Raw genomic sequence first — 23,806 nt, forward strand, 5'->3', positions numbered from 1 at the left:
TTCAAATCCCAGTAACTACATGATGGCTCACAACCATCTGTTATGGGTTCCTATGCCTTCTTCTGGTGTGTCTGAAAACAGCAACAGTGTACTCATATACTTGAAAGAGAAGAGAGGAGAGGAGGGAGGGAGGGAGGGAGGGGAGGGGAGGGGAGGGAGGGAGGGGAGGGACAGACGAACTCAGCCTCATATATTTCATTATAGTAACAGAATAATAAAGACTTCAGTCTTTTTAAAAAGTGTAATTAAAAAAATCTTTTAAAAGTAGTGTCAGAATGTGACTCCAATGTAAGTTGCAAGCAGAGCCCCTAGAGGAAGCTGGAACTCATCATCTGGGCTCCATCAGGACCCCATGGGTCTGGCAAAGCATCCCCAGTCACCTAGGAGCAAGATGACTTGGACTGGTACAGAGTGACTAGTCTGGAACAATCAGTTTCATGCTAATCTACAGCACACAAGGAACCTATGTTGGGCTGCTAAGAGACTGGGCAGAGCGGCCAGATGCATTGTGCCAATAAGCAGCTCTGGAGTTGTGAGACAGATGACAGCTTATATTGCTTTTATAAACCAGCAGGAAGAAGGAATTTTCCATTTTGATAAGAAAATGACCAGTACTTCTGGGATATGCACAGGAATCTCTACAAGCATCACATGAAGAACTCTTACCTTTGGCTGGCCCCTGAGTTCCAGACATGTTGCCATGCACATAGGAAAAAAAAGAAAAAGGAACGAGGATTAGCAAAAAAAAAGTATAGTTTACAAAACTCCTTTTGAACAGCAAAAGATAATGAATGCAAATTTTGCAATAAGAAAACAAATACCAGCAGGCCTGCACACCTATAACCCATACTCAGTGCTGGAGGAAGGATTAGGAGTTTAAGGTCAGTCTGAGCTACACAGCAAGTTCAGGATCAGCCTAGGCTACATAAGATTCTGTCTCAAAGGGGGAGGGATAGAGAAGAGGAAGTAGGACGGGAAGGAAGAAGAAAAGGGGATGAAAAAGGAAAAGAGAAAACATTACTTCTGAAACCAAATAGTAAATGAAAGGTAAATTAATAACAATGGGACTGGAGAGATGGCTCAGCAGTTAAGAGCACTGACTGCTCTTCCAGAGGTGCTGAATTCAAACCCCAGCAACCACATGGTGGCTCACAACCATCTGTAATGGGATCTGATGCCCTCTTCTGGTGTGTCAGAAGCTACGGTGTACTCATCATATATACTAATGAAAAAAATCTTTTAAAATTAAAAAAAATTAAAATTTTTTTAAAAATTAAGCCAACGCCCGAAGGAAGGAACAGGTTAACCTGATTAACCTGTGACTCTCTAACAGGAAGAAGGACCTGAGTTCTGAGAGAACTTAGGGACGAATCTTAAAATTCTAATGGCTCTCTTTGCCTCTGCATCTTTGCTCATCCTTGTATGCACCTGTGGTGGTTTAAATATGCTTGGCCCATGGGAAGTGGCACTAATAGAAGGTATGGACTTCTTGGAAGAAGTGTGTCATTGTGTAGGCACACTTTAAGGTCTCCTAATGCTCAAGCCCTGCCCACTGTGGATGAGAGTCTTTTTCTGCCTGCCTTTGGATCAAGATGTAGAACTTTCAGCTCCTTCTCCAGCACTGTCTGCCTGCATGCTGCCAAGCTTCCCGCCATGATGATAATGGACCGAACCTCTGAGACTAAGCCAGCCCCAATTAAATGTTTGTTTGCCTTCATAAGAGTTGCCTTGGTCATAGTGTCTGTCTGTCTGTCTGTCTGTCTGTCTCTCTCTCTCTCTCTCTCTCTCTCTCTCTCTCTCTTTATTTTATTTACTTTATTCAGACACACCAGAAGAAGGCATCAGATCTCTTTACAGATGGTTGTGAGCCACCATGTGGTTGCTGGGAATTGAACTCAGGACCTCTGGGAGAGCAGTCAGTGCTCTTAACCGCTGAGCCATCTCTCCAGCCCAGTAAATTTCTTAGAGGTGGTGACAATCTGGTAAATTAGGAGCAACATATCCAACAGGGCTAAGATATGAAAGAAAATCTGTTTTTCTGAACTAACAAGATATGGGCAAACCTCCTGAGAAGAAGCCCTAGCCAGTGAGATGGCTCAGAGGGTAAAGGCACTTGGCTGATGACTTGAGTTTGATCCCTAGGATCCACATAGTAAAAGAAGACCAATTGCCACAAAATGTTCTCTAACACCCATACATGTGCCATGACATATATGTGCCCTCACAAGCACACAATAAATAAATGACCATTTTAAAGCCATCCAATCTGTAAAACAGGTCACTGACAAATGCAACCACTGTTACAGGCATTTGTAAGCAAAGCAGATTTTCAACTGAATACAGAGTGGTTAAAAACTGCAGCCATGGGGTTGGGGATTTAGCTCAGTGGTAGAGCGCTTGCCTAGCAAGTGCAAGGCCCTGGGTTCGGTCCCCAGCTCCGATAAAAAAGAAAAAAAGAAACTGCAGCCATGCATATGAGATGTCTGCAGGCCAAAAGCACTGCACATGGCTTCTACGATGCTCATGGTAACTTCGCATGGTGTGCTAGATCATCTTACAAATGAGAAGTTGAAGAATCAGAAAAGTTGAAGAACCATCTAACACAGTTGGACTTATGATTCCAAAACCCTCAGTCTTCCTTCCATGCTGGTCAAAATGGTCCAATCCCTCCATTCTAAGTATTACCTGGTTGGGTCTTTGACAATTGGCACAAGCTACAGTTATCAGGAAAGAGGACCCTCTACTGAGAAATCCCTCTACCAGATGGCCTATAGACAGATCTGTGGGGTAATTTTCTAGACTAACAATAGATGTGAGAGGGCCAAGCCCACTGTGTGCAGTACACCAGGGCAGGTGGTGCTGCTGTATAGGAAAGCAGGCCGAGCATGCCATGAGAAGCAAGTAAGTACGTAAGTAGCACGCCCCCATGGTCTCTGCTTCAGTTCCTGCCTCCAGGTTCTTGCCTTGAGTTCCTACCCTGGCCTCCTTCAGAGATGGACAACAACTGTAAACTGTCAGATAAAATAAACTCTTTTCTCTACAATTTGTTTTTGGTCATGGTCTTTATCACAGTAAAAGTAAGCTATCTAAGACAAGCTATCATAAGGCTCCCAGGTGGGACTTAAGCTAGTACTATGGTATTTAATATGTATATGAAAAATCCTGTCTTTTCTAACAACAATAAGACATACATCTAGTATATTTCAAGTTTAAGTAAAATATTTTTTAAAAAACTTTAAAAATCAGCTCTTCCTAAAATGAAACCAATAAATATCAAACAATATTATGACTCACTACAGAAGAATCCATGAACTCACCTGAATTCAAAGCAACCCAATAAAAACAGAAACCATTAAGTCAATTACAAGACTATTATTTCCAGGGCTGGAGAGATGGCTCAATGGTTAAGAGCACTGGCTGTTCTTCCAATGGTCATGAGTTCAATTCCCAACAACCACATGGTGGCTCACAACCATCTGCAATGGGATCCGATGCCCTCGTCTGGTGTGTCAAGGACAGCAGCGTACTCATATACATGAAATAAATAAATAAATCTTTAAAAAAAAAAAAAAGACTATATTTCAGCTTGGGAGTCTGGGGAGCTACAACAAGCAAAGCTCAGATAACCTACATGGTCACAAGACACTCCAATACATAATTACAGCCCCATACAAAAATAAGCAGATTAATTAATTAGTTAGTTAAACAAGATCTTGTCAACAAAGAGCTGAAATTCCATGTAGCACCACTCACTGGTCTCAGTATCCCTTACCCAGAATCCTCAGTGAGCCCCACTACAGATACTCTTGAAGCAAAGAAAAGTTCCTGGCCCACCCAGAGTGCTGGCACAAAGCATGTCCACCACAACCTTTATTTCCTAGCTCTGCTGAATTAATGTTCTCATTGCTTAACTCCATTTTAAAGTATTTTCAAACTACAAAAATAGTGCAAAGAATTCCTACACGGGCTTGCTCAAGCTTCCCCACACGCTAATGACTTACAGAACCCCAGTTACAGTGACCAAAGTCAGGACAGACCTATCAACACACAACCTATTAAATAACACCCAGTTATATCCAAATTTTGCCAACTACTGTCACTGGTGTACTTTTCCTGGTCCACAGTCCTGGGCTGTCTGAAGTCATCATGTCTCCCCCAACCCAGGCCAATTTGGCTATCATGGACACTAGAAACACTGGCCACTTTGCCTGCAGATCATCCCTCAGACTAGATACCTAATGCTTCCTCATGACTCAAAGTCAGCCTGAGTGCTTGGCAAGTATCAACACAAATAACAGATGGGCCAGTGCATGTATCCTACCAGGAGACTGGAGATGTTCAGGGCTCACTGTATTGTGCATGGCTGGCTAGAGTGTGACACTCTCCACACTCAAAGCTTTGTCCTTGATGTTGTCTAACAGGCTGGCTCTGAGACCATGCAGACCCTCTATCTCGTCACACTCACAACCATGAACTTTAGCATCCAAATGTAACTCTTGCCTGCATTGACTAATGTCTTCCAAGCCGGACAGCACTGTAAATGAAAATGCTAATGATCCAGGAGGATCAACATGGAAGGAGCTGCTGTTTTGGAAAAGATCAGTTTGGAAACAATACATGATGTGGCTCCTGTCCAGCATGTGCAAGGCCCTGGGTTCCACCGCGAGCATTGCCAACCCCCTGACATGCAATGGTTCAGTACTTCAGGAAAAAAACTGGTATCTATGATAAACTATTATCTTACTCTTTTTTATTGATCTTGTTTAGGGACCTATATTCACTTCTCACTCAAAACACAAATCATACCATGAAAATAAATCAAATTACATTTCTCATCACTAGACTGGTTAAGAAGACATTCCATGATGATTTTATACACATTGATAATCTCTGAGAATGTTTCATTAATTCCTCTGACGATGAAAAGAATAAGATTGATGTAGGAACTAAAAAACATTCACACAATATTACATATACTTAAGGCACAAACATGTCAGAATATAAACCAACCAATTACCACTGTCAACCAATAAAATCCAAGCACCATCAATCATCTCTTCTGTCCTCCACTATGTGTTTGTGTCAGAGAGAGAGAGAGAGAGAGAGAGGGGAAGGAGGAGGAAGAGGAGGAGGAGGAGGAGGAGGAGGAGGGTGGAGGAGGAGGACAGAAGGGAGGGGGGAGGGACAGAGGTGCCTCACTATATATTCCTTGATCGGCCTGGACTCATTGGAACTCAGAGAAATTCTCCTGCCTCTGCCTCTGCCTCTCTGCCTCTGCCTCTCTGCCTCTGCCTCTCTGCCTCTCTGCCTCTGCCTCTACTTCCTGATGGCTGAGATTAAAGGCTGTGCCACCATAATGTCAACAATCATCTCTTTCAATTCTAAAGCTTTAAGGTACTAATTGATCACCGTTAAAAACATGCAGAATCTGACAACAAGATCTCACCCTGACACACTCTAAAAAGTATACACATCACAAAGAGCTTGAGACTGGGATGTAACTCACCCCAAAGAATACCTGTCTAGCATACATGACACCCTGGGTTCCATGCTAACATAACCCTGCGTAAGCCAGGCATGATAACACATGCCTAAAATCCCAATACTCAGGAGGTGGACCAAGGTCATCCTTGGCTACACAGCCAATTAGAGGCCAGTCCCCTATGAAAGCCTGTTTGAAGAAACAAAGAAAACAAAGAGCTGGTTTGAATCCAGCCACCATAGCAATGATGCTATTTCCTCTTTGGGACTCAACTGGCAGTACCAGCAACCAAACTGCAATCTATAATGACTGAGTTTGCTCCTGACACTCCTCCCCCAACCTCCTTTCTACACACAGAACAAAACCGACAGGACTAAATCCCTGTACTGAATGAACTCATGGATGTTTCTCAACCATCACAGGCAGGTCTCATTAAGACGTCCTTGTATCATTCAAAGTCCAGTCTACTTTTCTCTCAACATCTGGAATATTACACTGAGCATCATTGAGAAAGCATGCTTAGAGAATGAGACAAAAGAGGCCTTAGTATTCAAAAACACCACCAGCAAAACAACCAAACTACTGGAACTCTACAGGATCTACTGGGTAACACTGTTAAGAAGTGAGACCTTCTCTTTAATATACAACCAATGCTGTACCAATCAGCCTGGTCCCAGCAATAGACTATCTAAGGAAAGGAGAAAAGCTGGTTAGGATAATGCATAGGAATGAATAAATGTTTCACTGGGTTACTTGTTCAGTTCTGAACAACTCCTCAGTGTGTGTGTGTGTGTGTGTGTGTGTGTGTGTGTGTGTGTGTGTGTGTGTGTATGATATTGGGAAGTGAACTCAAGGCCTTATACATGAATCTTAGGCAAGTATTCTACCACTGAGCTATATCTCCAGTCCCGCACAATTTATTTACAACAAAATGAAAAGAAATGAGTCCATAAGACCCATTTTAATTCCCTATCAGTGATACCTGCAAAGCACCAGAGGTTTACGACCTCTGAAAATCTCATTCTGAGAGCATCAGGAGTAGGATCACTACTACCCCTCCCTCAACCCTACACCCCATTAGGGGCCTTCATGTCCCAGTGCAAGTAGCCCTGTGCCCCACCACCACCACAGGAGGTCACATAGCCCAGCAGCCAGATTAAACTTCCTCCCCCTTATAAGATCATGTCCGATAGCACCTGGAATTCCTCCTTGTGCAAACGGGGCATCCCCAACCCTGGCCCTGCCTGGCCAATGATGAACATTCACCCAGAAAGTTCCTACCCACACCCCCTCAAAGGTTTAAGTAGCCTCTCTTCCCCACCCCACCCCACCCCACCCCACCCCACACCCCACCCACCCCCACCCCAATTAAAGGATTTACCTCACGGAAGCCGTTTCCTGAGAGTCTGTTCTGGTTGTGTTCACAGTCGCTTTCTGATTCCCAAAGTCTATCACACTGCTAGGGCAGGTGGAGAAGCGGAGCCTGAACAGCACAGGCTACTTCAAGCACTTCCATAGTCCACATTCCCACACCCATACAAGGCCATGCTACCACTTGTTGTTGCCCTCTGACCCCTCTGCTTCCTTAAGCCCTCCTGCATAGAAGAAAACTAGAAACAAACCATCTCCCTCAAGGAGCTATCCACAAGAACCTCCACCACAGTGAGCCCTTCTCAACACCAATGGTCCCAACTACCTCCACTGTCCCCTGGCCATCCATCCTCTTGACAGCAGCTCTGGCTGTGTCATTTCAGGCAACCTGTGACCTCTAGAGAATGAGGTTCATTTTTAATCAGAGACCAATACAAGCTTTTGCTTACTCAGTAAATAACTCCTGCACTCTGTAGGCAACCTAACCCCTGCCCAACACCCAAACTACACCATTCACCCAACTTCCCTTCCCCAACACAGAGCACCACTGCTTGCTCTGGGGAGGTCAGCATGACTATGTCAGCCTTGATCTGAGAGGCTCTTATTCAGTTGTCACTTCTCAGCTTGAATAAATTTTCTCTAATAGTAACTATTTCCTTAAACATTCCCGATACTACTCTTTTATACATGACAATGCCTCTGCAGAACAGACCTTTTACCACCATCCCTCCTCCTCCAAGCCACCCGGAAACAGTAAGGCAAGTGAGACATGAGAGTGCAAATTCCATAGTCAAAAAAAAACTAGGAAACCCTTTAAACTGAAGGACACAATATGAGGACAGAAAAAAATATATCCCATAGAATTTAAAATAAAAAAGTTAAGCGAGTCGGGGTGAATATACCACGTATCCCAGAAAACAAAGAAGAACCCTAAAAACAAGCAAGCAACAGGACTGTTTGAATGGAGAGGCAAACCTCCCCTGGCTCCAACTGCCTTTTAAAAACTCAGGCCTTGGGGTTGGGGATTTAGCTCAGTGGTAGGGCTCTTGCCTAGCAAGCACAAGGCCCTGGGTTCAGTCCCCAGCTCTGAAAAAAGGAAAAAGAAAGAAAAAAATAAATAAAATAAACCTCAGGCCTTTTGAGATGCAGAGGTGTTATTAAAAACATCTCTAAATCCCAAAACCTCCTTCTACTACAATTTTGTACCTCCACAAACCACACTGGCCCAGAGCAGATAACACCCTAGACCATGACTAGGGGACAGCTAGATGTGCTTTGTAATGTGTAAGACTTTGATAAGGGAACCTTGATCTATAAACTCCATGATTTCAAACTGTCATACATTCAAGAATCATGAATTAACTCAACTGATCACTAACAAACCACCTGGCTTTTCTCCTGTCACACACACACACCAGCAGAAGGAATATAAACTCACTAATGCCTGTGGCTGGATGGATAGCTCAAGAGCACTGCTCAACCATGAAGACAGGAATTCAGAACCCAGTACCCACATCAGATGGGTCACAAAATGTAGTAACTCCAGTTCCAAGGGATGTGAAGGGCCTCCTCTGGCCTCCGCAGACACCTATATCCATATAAATTCACAAAAACATAGAAAAAATAAAATACTGTTTTAAATGGCAGGTCTGCCTTCACTCTAAGGCGGCTTAAATTCGTCCAGAGAACACTGAACTACCTTCAGTTCCTTCGTATAGAGCATATAATGAGTGATGCACGCTTACCTGAGTAACCACAGACTCAAATGGCAAAGGTTTACGTACAGAGATTATGAGAACTTTTTGGACTAGTAGAGGAGATGTGTGAGTTTCACTTCTCTGCGTTCTCTGAGTTTCCATTTTCCCCCTTAGTAGACACTGTAACTGAACTCACCAGTGGGAAAAACGTTACCAACTGACGCTACCTCTCCCACCCTCCCAGTTCATCCCGCACCTCAATCTCCAACATACCCCACAATGCACTGCACCCTCAGAGTGCTAACCCCAAGTGGAAAATTAGAAGGTTTCACATTGGGAAATCAGGGTTTCAAATTTCTCTTGACACTGAGAAAATCTATCCAATTTCCCCCACAGCAGCCACAGCTACTGCATTCACCAGGTCCTGCCTCAGAAAATAGATTTCCTTTTGCTCAGATAGGAAAGAAGCAGAAGCAACTCACTTGTTTATATCCATAAAGATGACCCAACAGCTCCCACCTGCCCAGTAAATACTCTGATACTCTTATCAACTTGGTTAGGAATGTAGCTCAGCTGGTAAGAAAGCCTGCCTGGTATGCATCAAGCGCTGTGTTCAATCCTGAACAGCACATAAATCCAGCAGTTGGAAGAGGAAGGCCAGCAGGGTCAGCTGCATAGCAAGTTTGAGGCCAAACTGGGATTTGTTTTTAAAAAAAAAAAAATCTAAATAAATAAATAAATCACCCACACTAAACAAGGAACCTCCAACACAAATGTATGTCACTCACAGAGGTAATGTCATCAAAGTTAGTTTGGTATTAACTCTAATGAACAAAATCTAGAATTCAGAGTGAAGTCAGGAAACCTGGGAACCTAAAAGAAAAAGCAACAGTATATGTGGGGTGTGTGCCACACATGTGTTCATACATACTGGTACATGGGAGATGGCTCGTTTCGTGATGCAATTCTGTCTGTAGTTATAATTGACAAGTAAATGGAGAAAAATGAAATTTCTAATCCATTACTATAATCAGTCCCCCAAATCTACTACTTAACAGGAGTCTCTTTAGCTTCCTTGGGTTCAACTAAAGATTAACTTCCAAGTGTGGCCAACTTCAAAACTCCCAGGAAAACCCACCACTCAATTCAGTAAAGGTTGCGAGGATGGTTCCTACTTCTGTACTGTTTCGTTTTCCTCCTCAGTGTCATTTATTCAGCAAATAACTCACCTCACTCACGTGGATCATAGCTTCTGTTTCACTTTGTTGAAGGAAGGAAGCAATACAGTTTTAGCTCTAAAACTCTCAGACTAGCATCTGTAACCTGAAGCAGATTAGGGTACAGGAATTCATCAAGAGTTCTGTCCTGGCCTGTATCTGATTAGAAAGACTAAAATAGGACAGAACCCAGCTGATGACACACTCTGACACTGAACCTCTGCACCCATCTGCCCAGAATAGTCAGGCCTTGGTAAAGACACCCAGCTTCTCTTCACTTTACTCCATTTACTACTTAATATCAACAAAAGAAAACCATGCATATACCCTACTTCTAGTTAGCCTGCTTCCAGCGTCCCGGGGCCAACAGCCCCAACTCTGAACACCCTGTTATAGCACTCCCTAAAGTGATGGCCTCTATGTTCCTGTGGGTAGTCTTCATTTAAAAGAGGTTGGCCAGCAAACATTTTAGATTTTAAAAAAAGAAGCTACCTGGGCTGGAGAGATGGCTCAGCGGTTAAGAACACCTGACTGTTCTTCCAGAGGTCATGAGTTCAATTCCCAGCAACCACATGGTGGCTCACAACCATCTGTGAAGAGATCCGATGCCCTCTTCTGGTGTGTCTGAAGACAGCTACAGTGTACTTAAATATAATAAATGAATAAAAAAAAAAAAAAAAAAAAAAAAAAAAAAAAAAAAAAAGCTACGGGGTTGGGATTTAACTCAGTGGTAGAGCACTTGCCTAGCAAGCGCAAGGCCCTGGGTTTGGTCCCCAGCTCCAAAAAAAAAAAAAAAGAAGAAGAAGAAGAAGCTACCAAAATCCAAATATGAATGGAAGGTATCAACAGAGCAATCCAGATAGATAACTTGGGTGGGTGGGTGGGTAGGTGTGGGGTGTTTGTGTTTTCTCCATTTGCGAATCCAACTTGCGAATAGCAACTTGGTGGGTCATATATGTGACCGACCCACTGAGAGCCAGAGTTAGAAGGTTCCTTTTGTCTATAACTCTATTTTTTGTCTTTTGAAATGAATTCTCACTGTGTTGCACACCAGCCTCTATCCATCTTCCTGCTTCTATCTTCTTCTAGAGAGTCAGGACTATAGGTTTGAGCCACTGGACTATGCTGCTCCCTTTTCCACATGGGATCAGCCCTCCCTCCTTGACTCTCTACCACTCACAAAGCCTCTGCATGCCCAACCTCAAAATTCCAAGGAACCAGCCCCCAACCTTGTAGTGCAACCCAATAAACATCAACCAAATGTCAGTAAAATGGGTCAGGCGTGATTGAGTTATAAACTTATTATATCACAAAGTCACCCATTCTAAGTGTTTATAATTCAATGATAGTTAGCAAATGGCTAACTGCCACCTCCACAATGAATGCTTAGAACACCTCCGTCCTTCCAAAGGCCCCCTCCTGCCCCAACAGTCAGCCTACAATGTGTCAGGCTCTACACTAGCCTCAGGCCACCATATGCCACGGTAGATTTGTTTTTCCTCCTTGTCTTTTAGGACATTTACTATGAAAAGAAATACACACAATACTGTCTCTCGTATCAGGTGACTTGATGGCACATTTGTGAGGCTCATTCCTGCGCACCTGCCATATTGTATTTTGTTTATCCATTATCAGTGGGGCCTTTGAACTGCTTCCAGTTTAGGGTCACTAGAAAGCACACTGGTAGAAACATTCAACAATAAATCCTTGTACATACATTTCTTTTTATTCTTCTTGAAGAAATACCTAAGAACATAAATATTAGGTCACATAGTGTGATTGCTTATGCCAGAACTAACATTTTGAAAAAGTCAAACTACATACCAAGCATATGTTACTGATTGATGTGTCCCCAGTAACACAGGAGCATTGGCACTGTCTTTCTGATAACATTCAAGTTAGAACAGCAGGGCATCTCACTGCAGCTTTTGTTTCTTCTGAGAGTCTGGTTTTGTAATCCAATCCTCCTGCCACTCACTGCCTCCAGAATGCTGGGACTATACTAGCCGCCATGCTCAGCTATTGAATTCTGATTTCTTTAACTTAGTTTATATATACATGTGTCTATATTTATGTATGTGTACAGGAATGTGGATACCTGCAAGGCCAGAAGAGGCCTCATTGGATTCTACTTGAAACTGAAATTGCATGTGTTTGTGAGCCAAACTTGGGTCCTCTGCAAAAGCATTATGCACTCTTAACCACTCACCCATCTCTCCAACCCCATGAATTCTTTTTAAAACTAAATTGTGGAGCTAGAGAAGTGGCTCAATGGTCAAGAGCACTGGCTGCTCTTCCAGGAGCTGGATTTGGTTCCCAGCATCTATATGATCACTCATAACTGTCTATAAATCCAATTTCAGGGTTTCAACTCCCTCTTCTGGCCTCAGTGAGCACTGCATATACTTGATACAAAGACAAACATGCAGACAAAACACCCGTACACATCAAATAGAAATAAAATTTAAAAAAATGTAAACTAAATTGTACCCAGCATATACACTGCTGAATATAGGAGCTTGAAAATTGCTTTTAAGCATTCATTTTCATATGCCAGAATTATGTGCAAACAAACAGAAAACTCCCTAATCAGTACTCCTATTTCAGAATACGTTGGTGTGAACTTGTCGCCAAAAGCAGACAATGCCAAGAGACCAAAGAAAGAGGCAGACAAGCCCAAGCTTGGGCAGCACACTTTATCACAGAGCACATGTCTGGCAGCATCAAGACAGAAGTGTCTCTTCATGTGATGGCAGAAGCAGGGACTTCTATGCTAAGCTAATTTAGATGGCTGCAGGTATACAACATACCTGAATTTCTTAAAAAAAAAGAAGAAGAAGAAGAAGAAGAAGAAGAAGAAGAAGAAGAAGAAGAAGGAGAAGAAGAAGAAGAAGAAGAAGGAGGAGGAGAAGGAGAGGAAGAAGAAGAAGAGGAGGAGGAGGAGGAGGAAGAAAAGCTATTAATATAAATATGGATTTGCAGTGAGTGCCAGGGTCACCTAGTCGATGTGACAGTGGTCACAACCAGGACAGCTAGGGTTGTATCAGGCTGGCCTGCTACAATTCTTCTTTCACAGCAGAGACAAAGGAAGATGTATCTGAGGCACTGATTAACTTAGTCTAGGTCTCTATTTTTTTTTTTTAATTTATTAAGAATAATAGAAGCTGCTAGGTAATGGTAACACAGGCCTTTAGTCCCAACATTCATGAAGCAAAGGTAAGCAGATCTCTAAGTTTGAGGCAAGCCTGGTCTACAGAGTTCCAAGACAACCAGGGATACACAGAGAAACCCTGTCTTGGAAAAAAAAAAAGGAAAAAGGAGGAGGAAAAAGAGGAAGGGTCAAGGAGGAAGAGGAGGAAGAAGAGGAGGAGGAGGAGGAGGAATAACAGAACCCAAGCTGGTGATATAGGTCAGTGGTATAACATCTGCCTAGCATGAGAGGATCTGGGTTTGATTCCTAGCAAATACATAAATACATACATACATACATACATACATACATACATACATACATACATAGTTCTTTTTGTCACTGCTACATGTCAAATGCCTGCCAATTTTTACTTCTTATAACCTACAAAGTAGGCCTTGAGCTGTCTCACAGTACTAAGGCAGAAAGATCAAAGAGTCAATAACTCATTCATCAACAATGCTGGGATTCAGACCCAGAAGTACCACTTGAAACTGTTCTTTCCACTTGAACATTTGATACCAGTTCTCTCCCAACACCCCACTTCCTCTTACCATCCGGTCCCCTAGTCATGCCACAAGATGTGGGAAAACAAATTAAAGTGGAGAAGAAAGTGCTCATTTAAAATGACCTGGTTTGGATTTTGGATTTTTCCCCCTTACTGTTTTTTCTTGTGTGCAGCAAAAGAAAGCAGGCTCAACGGAAAGCTGTGGAGACATGCATGCATGAGGCGCAGAGCTGAGGTTTCCACAACTGTTGGTTCAATCTTATTGAGGGAGCCCAGTCCTCCCTCCTTCTGTTGCCCTGTTTACCAGCCTACGTTCACTCTTCCATGAAGCCCTTCAAGTACTCAAAGTGCACAAAGCAATAAAATGCCCCTGACAAACACAACACTGATAAGTAACTGTCCGAGGAAGACTGCTGCCAGATTCCCCATGTAAGCACTCAAAGCAGTCCACCGGGATTCTGCTCCCTACAGAGCACAGTAGTTCCAAGTCCAATACTTCCTATCTTCCATTCATTCAGCGGGGACAAGGGATTAAAGGGTAAACCCACTTGGAAAGCACAACCAAAGCCACTTCACCCATAACTCCATTAGTATGTAAATGTGACACCAGATAGTCACAGAGGCCAAGACTGGGCTTCAGAATTCAAAAGCCTGGGTCTAAATCTGTCTACCTCTTGCTATGTCACCCAGGGCAGCTATCTTAACCTTTCTAGGCTCCAGTAACAAGTAGACTAGAGAGATGGCTCAGCAGTTAAGAATGCTAACTGATCTATAAAAAAAAAATATAGATCCCAGTACTAATGTCTGGTCTCTAACAAACAATTAAAACACCAGCTGCAAGGGATCAAACTCCACCCTTATGACCACAGTGGTCACCTGAATATGCACATACACACATACACACAACTCCTTTAAAATTATGTAATTATGGGCTGGAGTGATAGCTCAATGGTTAAAATGGTCTTTGCTGCTTATATACAAGGCTCCAGTTTGGATCCCAGCACCTACATGGTGGTTCACACTCAATCATGTAACTCAATCATGGATCCCTAGTTCCAAGGGATCCAGTGCCGCCTTCTGGGCTCTACAAGTACCTGCACACGTGTGCACATGCATACAAACACATAAAAATAAATCTTTAAAAAGAAAAGAAAATACACATTTTGCAGAGCTCCCTAATCCTTTTCAATGTGCACTACATTCAGCAACTAACTACAGGTGATCCTGCCGCCAGCCACTGCCGCATCAGCTCCTTCATCTGGTATCCTTGGCAACCACCAGCCCAAAGCCCGCCAAGCCTCAGGTATTTGATGAATGTTTATTGAAATCAGAGACTAGGAGCTAAACATGATGATACCGACCTATAATCTCAGCATTTGGAAGATGAAGGCAGGAGAACCTTAAAGCTAGTCTCTGCTATGAGGTAGAGGTATCCTGGTCTACATTGAGACTGTATCAAAATAAAGTCAAGCAGAAGCTACTTATTAGGAAACTACTGTTAAGGAGCTGGTCAGATGGCTCAGTGGTTAAGGGCACCATCAGCTCTTGCTGAGGATGTGGGTTTGGTGCCCAGCATCCACATGGCAGCTTTACAACCTGTAAGTCCAGTCCCAGAGGATCTGAAACCCTGTAGGCTTATATTTTTCAAAACATACTCCAATAAATATACTCAAATGTTCCAACCTCCTTTCTAGCCCACCACCCACCAGAGGCCACCAGAAAGGAAAGGTCAATAGGGCAAAGGAGGATGTAGACCTGTTTAGAAATGGTTCCCAGGGGCAATTCCAGTCTTTGTTGTCAGGATATCAGCAGTTCAGTTCAAACAAATCAGCAGCCTTAGCTAGAACCACTCACAAACACCATTCACAAACCAGCAACAGCAGTTTGATCCAGAAGAAACCTTGAGGCTGCCAATTCGCCCAAGTCTGAGGAAGCAGCAAGAATCCACTGAACAGAGCTGGGGATTTAGCTCAGTGGTAGAGCGCTTGCCTAGCAAACGCAAGGCCCTGGGTTCGGTCCCCAGCTCCGAAAAATAGAAAAAAGAAAAAAGAAAAAAAAAGAATCCACTGAACACCACAAGAAGTTCCCTGGTGTGCCTCTCTTCACAGAGTCACAACATACGATGATCAGCAAAGAAGGCAAGGTGAACCAATGCCACACTGTCTGTTGGGTTATATTTATACCTTTTCCAAACATCATGTGTTCTCTCAAGCATCTGTTCTAGCAAAATATCACATATCCTTTTTCCAGGCAGCCTCCAGAAAAACACGTCTGTTCTCAGCAAAACATCCTCCCATGTGTCTGCTCCAGCAAAAACATCCCTTCATAAGACAGTTTCCAGAAAAACATCACATGACACAACTGACTCTCCAAAGAAACCAGAAATGACCACTTCAACACCCTCGTCTAACCTCCTCGGGTACCAGATATACAGAGTGGATGTTACAATAAATGCAGGCAAAACATTCATACACACAAAATAAATACATGAGATTTTTGTTTTTGTTTTTAAAGACACTGTTGAGAGCTGAAGAGCTAGGTCAGCAATTAAGAGCACTGGCTGTTCTTCCAGAGATCCTGAGTTCAATTCTCAACAACCACATGGTGGCTCACAACCATCTATAATAGGATCTGATGCCCTCTTCTGGTGTGTCTGAAGACAGTGATAGTATATTCACATATATAAAATAAATAACTTTTATTTTAAGCCACTGTTGAATCCCACTATTGGTCTATAAGATGAAAGGACATTTTTAAATAGGGAAGAAAAACATGGGAATGCAGAAAGGAACGGAGAGGCCAAATTTACTTCATCTTGGAACTGGCCTCCATCTTAAGAAAAAAAAAGCCTAAAATTTGACAGATAAGCTACACCCAAGTACCAGAAAGGATCCCATGATTTGTCCTTGGCCCTTACACCAAAATTACTCCCTAGCTACTTCCTAACAACAGTCAATCAAAGATTAGTCTGATTATTTTAGATGTACTTTCAGACCATTTATGATTGTTCATGGTTTTTCTTCAGCACACCCACCTGCTGACTTACAACAGTCATTCTATTAGATGCTTGCCAAGCTGACACCCCTCACTTGCTCCCATTTCCTATAAAACCTTGTCCTACTGAGGGTTCCAGTGTCCCACCTTCCTGTCCTGCTGTGTCAAAGTTGGATTAAAGGAGAGCCCAAGCCCAAACTTAGAATAAAGAAACCTTAATGCAGTCACATCAGAAATGGCTCTCGTTGGTGGTCTTTTGGTTCATGAATGCTCCCTGGCACAACAGAACATCTTTGAGAGACCATGACAGTGAACAATATTTGCTCTTTACCAACCTGAAAATCATCACTGCCTTACAGAAGATGAAAAAAAAAAGCCAACCACATTCTGATCATAAATTATAGTCTGAGATAAGGGCACTTCACACAGGCTGTGTGGGTTAGGGTATAGACTGAGGTTGGCATGGGCTTCTAAGAGATTTCTGTGCAATTCATGAATCCCCATAATGTCACAAGGGCTGATGCTGAATCTGAACTCATGAAAGGTGAGTTAAGTATGTTTCACTAAGACTGGCTATAAGCACTAAGATTCATGTAAGCATCAGACCCCAATCACTTACGTACAGAGGCTTCTGAAGTCCAGGTTACTCTCATGCCTACTCAGCTTAGACTCTCACTGTTATATTCCACGACTGTGCGAAGAGGTTGGGAAACACTCCCTAAAATGTGTAGTTAGAGTTGGCCATACTAATGTAATCTGCCATTCACTATGAGCTCATTGTGTGGCCAGGCACCTCTTTTCCTAGACAGGGAAGTCAGGGCATGCTGCATTTACTTGGGAGTAGGGGTGGAGTCAATGCAGTGCAGCTGGGGATGTTGTCTGCACATTAGTGCACCCCTGACCTCATACAGCCCTCCACCTTACATCTCGTGCATTCTCATACACAAGGCCAGAAAATACACCAGATCTCAAAAGGCTCCTTTGCTTCATGTTGTACAAGCATCTTATGACCATGACTGAGTCACCCAACTGCACATTTAGGAAATGCACCAGAGTCCCCATCTAAGCAGGTGACTATGGTGTTCTAAGCATAAACACTAACTGGAGAGGATAATAAAACCCTACCCTCCAAAAACATTCTTTCATCAGGGAGGAAGTCATAACAGAAACAGATAAAACAGGCACAATAAGAATTGAAATTGCTAGAAAAAAAATCTATTCAGAAACACCAGAGTTTATTTATTACATGAATTTTGTCTAAGTTGAAAACTGAGATGTATAGATTTCTGGGCTGGAAAAATCCTTCCACTATTCTTAAAGCTTGGCATTCAGAGAGCCTTTCCATCTCTGGCTAGTATCATGTTAGCAGCTTCTGACCCAATGTCCTATCTAGAGTTGCACACTACTAACTGTCCTCCACAATGTCATCAGGGTGCTCTTGTGCTGAGTGAGTAGTCTGGAATCACAGAGCAGACAGGCCTAGTTTTGACTTTGGGCAAGTTACTTAATCTTTCTCTGCCTGTTCCTCATCTGCAAAGCAAACAATAATGGAGATTAGAAAAAGTCAATACATGGGAAATGCTCATAGCCAACCAGGCTTCTGACTTTGTACTACCCACATGGGACTCACTCTCAGGTTTCTCTCCTCCTACCCCAAGGTCATGCTGTCCTCTATATCCTAAAGACCTTGACTCTGAACCCTAAGCACAGCACCCTCATCTCATATAAAGTAATGGGAACACAGTCATCCATTTGACCAACCCAGAGATAATGGCTGGCATGTGATCCAAAATCCCAACCAAAGAGGCCCACTCTAAAGCAGGGGTTCTTAACCTCAGAGACGGAATGAGAGGCTCTGTAAAGGCACTTCTCAAGACCTTAGCATAGAAACTGATGCACCTTAAATTACTGATTAGCAATGAACCACAGTTTAAGCAGAGCCTGTGACTCTTACACCAACGAACCTAGCTGGCTTTCCTATCGCATTCTAATGTTGGAAATGTTTGCTTGTTTTGGCAGGTGTGTGCATGCAAACCCACCTAAGTACAGTGTCTGCAGAAGAGGACATCTGATCCCCAAGGGCTGGAGTTACAAGGGTTGTGAATCTGTCTGACATGGATGGGTACTAGGAATTGAACTCAGGCCCTGAGTAAGAGCAGTATGTGCTTTCAATAACTGAAACATCTCTCAGCCCTGTTGCAAATATCTCTCAATATAATAGGCACCCAACACAATGTCAAAGTCTAAGTAATTCTCCCCAACACTCGATCTGGCTGGTTAGCACAGCAGTAAGTACATTATCACTACTGTCACACAGTTTTAAAACATTTCTGATAATTATACTTAAGCACAAATCCGGACTCCTTTATAATCCTATGCATTTTAAGGAGGCATTATCAGCCAAAAGGGTTCCTGGCCAAAAAAAAAAAAAAAAAAAAACCCATAAAACAAAAAACAAAAACAGAGCTAAGATTTCTGCTCTGGAAGCAGTTTTTGCATGCTCCCAGTTATCTCTTTCTGATCAGCATTAAAAGGGTTATAGCAAATACCAAAAATAATTCTTTCACTGAGAAAATGTATGGTATTAAACATAGATCAACCAAAACTGGATACAGATACCTCTTTCCTGGGAGGGCAACTCACAAGGAGAAGCCAGCTTCCTATCCTGCGCCCTTGGGAACTATGCTCTTGGGTGGGGCCCTACCTAGTCCTGAATTCTGATCTGGTCAGAATACCTGCTACATGTGTCTCCAGGGAAACTTTCCAGCCAGGAACTTGACTGAGAGCTGTGACCTCATTGGCCCCTAGCAACAGCACTGCATGACTAATGTTGTGGCTGTCTGCTAATAAGCATGGTACAGGACTCAGCAAGGTTATATTGTAACCTACCTCCTGGTGGTGTGGTTGGGAGGGAGACGGACCATGCCCTTTTGCCTAAGTCTAATCATAGAAAGCTACTATAATATCTCATTATAAATAATCACGTGGCTTAGATGAGTCTACAAAATCCTACTGTGCTAGCAATAGCAAGCTCCATGAAGCCTAGAACCACTGTTTTCGTCAGGTCAATGCTCCTAAAACACAACAAACTGTCACTGAGTATATTAGCAAAAACAATACTCTTAGCTGTTGATGTGTTTCTCTGACTCCAGAATATGGTATGATTTCCTTCTCTCTCTCTCTCTCTCTCTCTCTCTCTCTCTCTCTCTTTCTCTCTCATTCTCTCTCTCTAATTTTAAAGCAAGCTATATTTACCTTTCCTTTATCAGGCACTTTGCCAAGATCATAAAAATTAGGTGTCAATCGGCAGCATAGGCCATGAGTAGACACATACCTATAGTCCTAGCACTCAAAGTGCTAAGTCAGCAGGAGTCTAAGGAATGCCCTGTCTCAAAAAAACAAAAGTAGTAATAATAGTATAAATAAATGCTGCTTGTCATCAATGGAAGATCCAAAACTTAGCATTCTTTATGTATCACTTATATTTCCAAGGACTGTGAACTGCCTATTAGACTCCTAACAGCTCCAAAGCCTGCTTATCAGGACTAGAGTCCTTCTAGTCTGAGAATGACAATTCTTTGTGCAACTGTACCAATTCTGAGCAACATTATGCTAGTTGATGCTCTTCAGAGAAATCCCACAATCCTGCTATCTGAAGATAAACACACATTTAACTCATTTTTGATACTGTCAAAGAAAAGAAACTTGATGTAGCTACTACATGTTCAACCTAATCAACAAATTCTTATTCACTGCCCAGCATGCACCATGTTTGAAAAGAATATCTCTTAAAATACAACATAGGCGAACAATTATCAGAATCAGTCTACCAGGACACAACAGCAATTACCATTTACTACATATTATCATGAGCCAGGTGCCCATGAGCCATGAGTCAGCCATGCCCACTGCAGTGTCCATGTAACATATACAGCCACCACTTTCACCTCACAGAGAAGGCAGCTGAAGCACCAGGAGGGAATGTGAGCTTCCAGATTTCTTCAGATGGTAGGGAGGCCCAGAGTCAACATTGTCTCATCCCATTCCACAGCTAAGAGGAAGACTAAACTCTACCAGCACCACCTCCATCCTTGTCTTTCCAGTGCTTTTGGGGTTAATAAACAACTCTAAGAAGAACAGGCCCGACCTCTTCCTATAAAGTTTGTTCTCTGTAATGATCAGTACCCAGTCCTAGGAGGCCAAAAGTAAACAGGAAGCTAAACCAACAGCAGAAGACCTGGCATACAAACAGGGCGCACAGACAAGCTACCTCACACGGAATTCTCTGCCAGCCAAGCTGAACATAGCAGGAGGAGAGGGAGGGAGGCACGAGAAAGTGTGTGACTGTGTCTGGGTGAGTCTAGTTAGAGTTCAGGCTGAGTTGGCAGCAGCCAGGGCTGAAAAGTGATCAAAAGGCTCCCAGGAGAGGCAGAGGATTTGAAGCAGTATCAAGGTGTCTGATACAAGGTGTCTGAAGAGGCATCTGGAAATGGCAAGACAGCACTGATGTATGTCCCTAACCCAGTACCCTACTCCACAAAAATGGATGAGCGGCATACAGGCTCAACCACTACATCTCGTACTCAGAGTGGGGATTTCCAGCCAGAAGGGTCTTCCTAGACAACACTGAAGGCTGAGAATTGCTTACTGACAGACCCAGCACACAAAAGTAAATTAAAATCTGCTCTTAAAAAAAAAAAAAATAGAACCAGTCAGTGGTAGCACATGCCTTTAATCCCAGCACTTGGGAACAGAGCCACATGAATCGCAGAGTTGGGAGGCCATCCTGGTCTACAGAGCAAATTCCAGGACAACCAGGGATACACAGAGTAACCCTGTCTCAAGAAAAAAATAAATCAAAACAAACAAAAAGATGGAACTGGAAAATTGGCTCTGCAGCTAGGAACACTGGCTGCTCCTGCTCCTAGAGGCCCTGAGTTCAGCGACCAGCAACACCACATGGTGGCTTACTCACAACTATCTAACTCCAGTTCCAGAGCTTCAAATGCTCTGTCTGCCCTCCAGGGGCACCAGGTTCACACATGGTACAGTGACACATATGTAAGCAAAACATTCATACGCATGAAATAAAAAGTTAAAATTAAAGAAATTAGAATGGCTTTCAGAAATAGTAATAAATATGTATACAGTGACCATATTCTGATGACATTCAAAATTTTACAGTGATCTGTCTTCTTTTTTTTTGGTTCTTTTTTTCGGAGCTGGGGACCGAACCCAGGGCCTTGCGCTTCCTAGGCAAGCGCTCTACCACTGAGCTAAATCCCCAACCCCAGTGATCTGTCTTTTAACTTAGGAATGCTTTTAATTTTTTGTTAAATTACTCTTTCTAATATATCTATAATCATATCAGTCCATCTTGACAATAGCAGAATATTGGTTTTCCAGGATCAGGACATATTCAGCTTCTCCCTCTTCTGTCTTAATTATAATACTGAAAGAGAGAAGGGCTTCATATAACCCGTGTGACTCCCGTACTCTGCAGCATCTGAATCTCATTCAAAATCTCCTTTAAAAAAAAGCCTCCTGTCACACCACAATCCCCTCTCAGTTTCTGACCACACATACCTCTCTCTGAGCAAGAGAACAGTTGACAGGCTCAAGAGCAGGGAATCCTTGCCCACTGCCCCAAGACACCGCAGTAAATGCCCTGAACTGTTCATTCAACACTTTGGTGAACACTGCCATGACCTTCAGACATATCTCAGTTTGAGACTGGAGATACGGCTCAGTCTGTAAACTGCATACCTTGCAAACATGAGACTCTCCGTTTGATGCCCAGAACCCAAAGAAAACACCTGGAGGAGGTGGCATATGTTTGGAATCCCCACACTGGGGAAGCAGACAGGTGGATCCCTACTGCTTAATGGCCAGCCTAGCCTAGCCTAGCCTAGCCTACTCAGTAAATTCCAGTCAGCAAGAGCCTGTCTCTGTCGTCTCTGTCTCTCTGTCTCTCTCTCTCTCTGTCTCTGACACACACACACACACACACACACACACACACACACACACACACACACACACACACACACACAGAGGCCAACAGCATCTAAGAAAAGAAGATACTTAGGATTAGCCTCTGGCCACCAAATACACACACAAACACACCCTAAATAAATAAGTAAAATAAATAAATGAAATATCACAGATTGAATAAGATTCTTCAGCAATCTAAAAATGTCCTTTTAAATGGCATTAGTTTTTAAAGAAAAGTATGGTACTTTTTTTTGGGGGGGGGGTCCTCACAATGTATCCCAGGCAGGCCTCAAACTCTGTCTCACCATCCTCACCTTGAAATCCTCACCTTCCAACCTCAGCTCTTGAGTGCTGAGATTCCGTAATTCTGTATATTTACCACAAAAAATAAATAAATAAATAAATAAATAAATAAATAAATAAATAATAAGAAAATGGGGGTGGGGTTAAATGAGTCCCAAAGCCCAGGGTAAAAGTCATGAAGAATAATCTTTGTCACAGAAGCCAGAAAGAATCTGTACTTCTCCAGTGGAAAAAGGATAACATTTTCAACAAATGGTGCTGGTTCAACTGGAGGTCAGCATGTAGGAAGAAGAATGCAAATCGATCCATGCTTATCGCCCTGTACAAAGCTCAAGTCCAAGTGGATCAAAACCACATAAAACCAGATACACTGAAACTAATAGAAGAAAAAGTGAGGAAAAGTCTCACACACATGGGCACTGGGGAAATTTTCCTGAACAGAACACCAATGGCTTATGCTCTAAGATCAAGAATCGGCAAATGGGGGCTCAGTGGTTAAGAGCATTGACTGCTCTTCCAGAGGTCCTGAGTTCAATTCCCAGCAACCACATGGTGGCTCACAACCATCTGTAATGGGATCTGATGCTCTCTTCTGGTGTGTCTGAAGACAGCTACAGTGTACTCATATATATAAATAAATGAATCTTTAAAAAAAAAAAAAGAATCGACAAACGGGACCTCATAAAGCTGCAAAACTTCCGTAAGCAAAGGACACTGTCATTAGGACATAAGGGCAAACAACAGATTGGGAAAAGATCTTTACCAATCCTACATCTGATAGAGGGCTAATATCCAAAATATACAAAGAACTCAAGAAGTTAGACTCCAGAGAACCAAATAACCCTATTAAAAATGGGGTACAGAGATAAACAAAAAATTCTCAGTTGAGGAACATGGAATTGCTGGGAAGCACCTAAAGAAATGCTCAACATCCTTAGTCATCAGGGAAATGCAAATCAAAACAACCCTGAGATTCCACCTCACACCAGTAAGAATGGCTAAGATAAAAAAACCTCAGGTGACAGCAGATGCTGGCGAGGATATGGCAAA

At 42.8% G+C, this 23,806-nt stretch overlaps 1 protein-coding gene across 1 annotated transcript in view; it reads right to left on the reverse strand.

Annotated features, from left to right (window-relative positions):
- Kif13b (kinesin family member 13B) overlaps positions 1–23,806 on the reverse strand; it is a 153,007-nt gene that overhangs the window by 97,596 nt on the left and 31,605 nt on the right. Inside the window, exon 3 of the mRNA XM_032918154.1 lies at positions 667–679. Coding sequence (XP_032774045.1) covers positions 667–679 — 13 coding nt within the window. The remainder of the gene's footprint in view (positions 1–666; positions 680–23,806) is intronic.

This window comes from Rattus rattus, chromosome 12 (genome assembly GCF_011064425.1).
Source record: "Rattus rattus isolate New Zealand chromosome 12, Rrattus_CSIRO_v1, whole genome shotgun sequence".
Classification (NCBI taxonomy): Eukaryota; Metazoa; Chordata; class Mammalia; order Rodentia; family Muridae; genus Rattus; species Rattus rattus.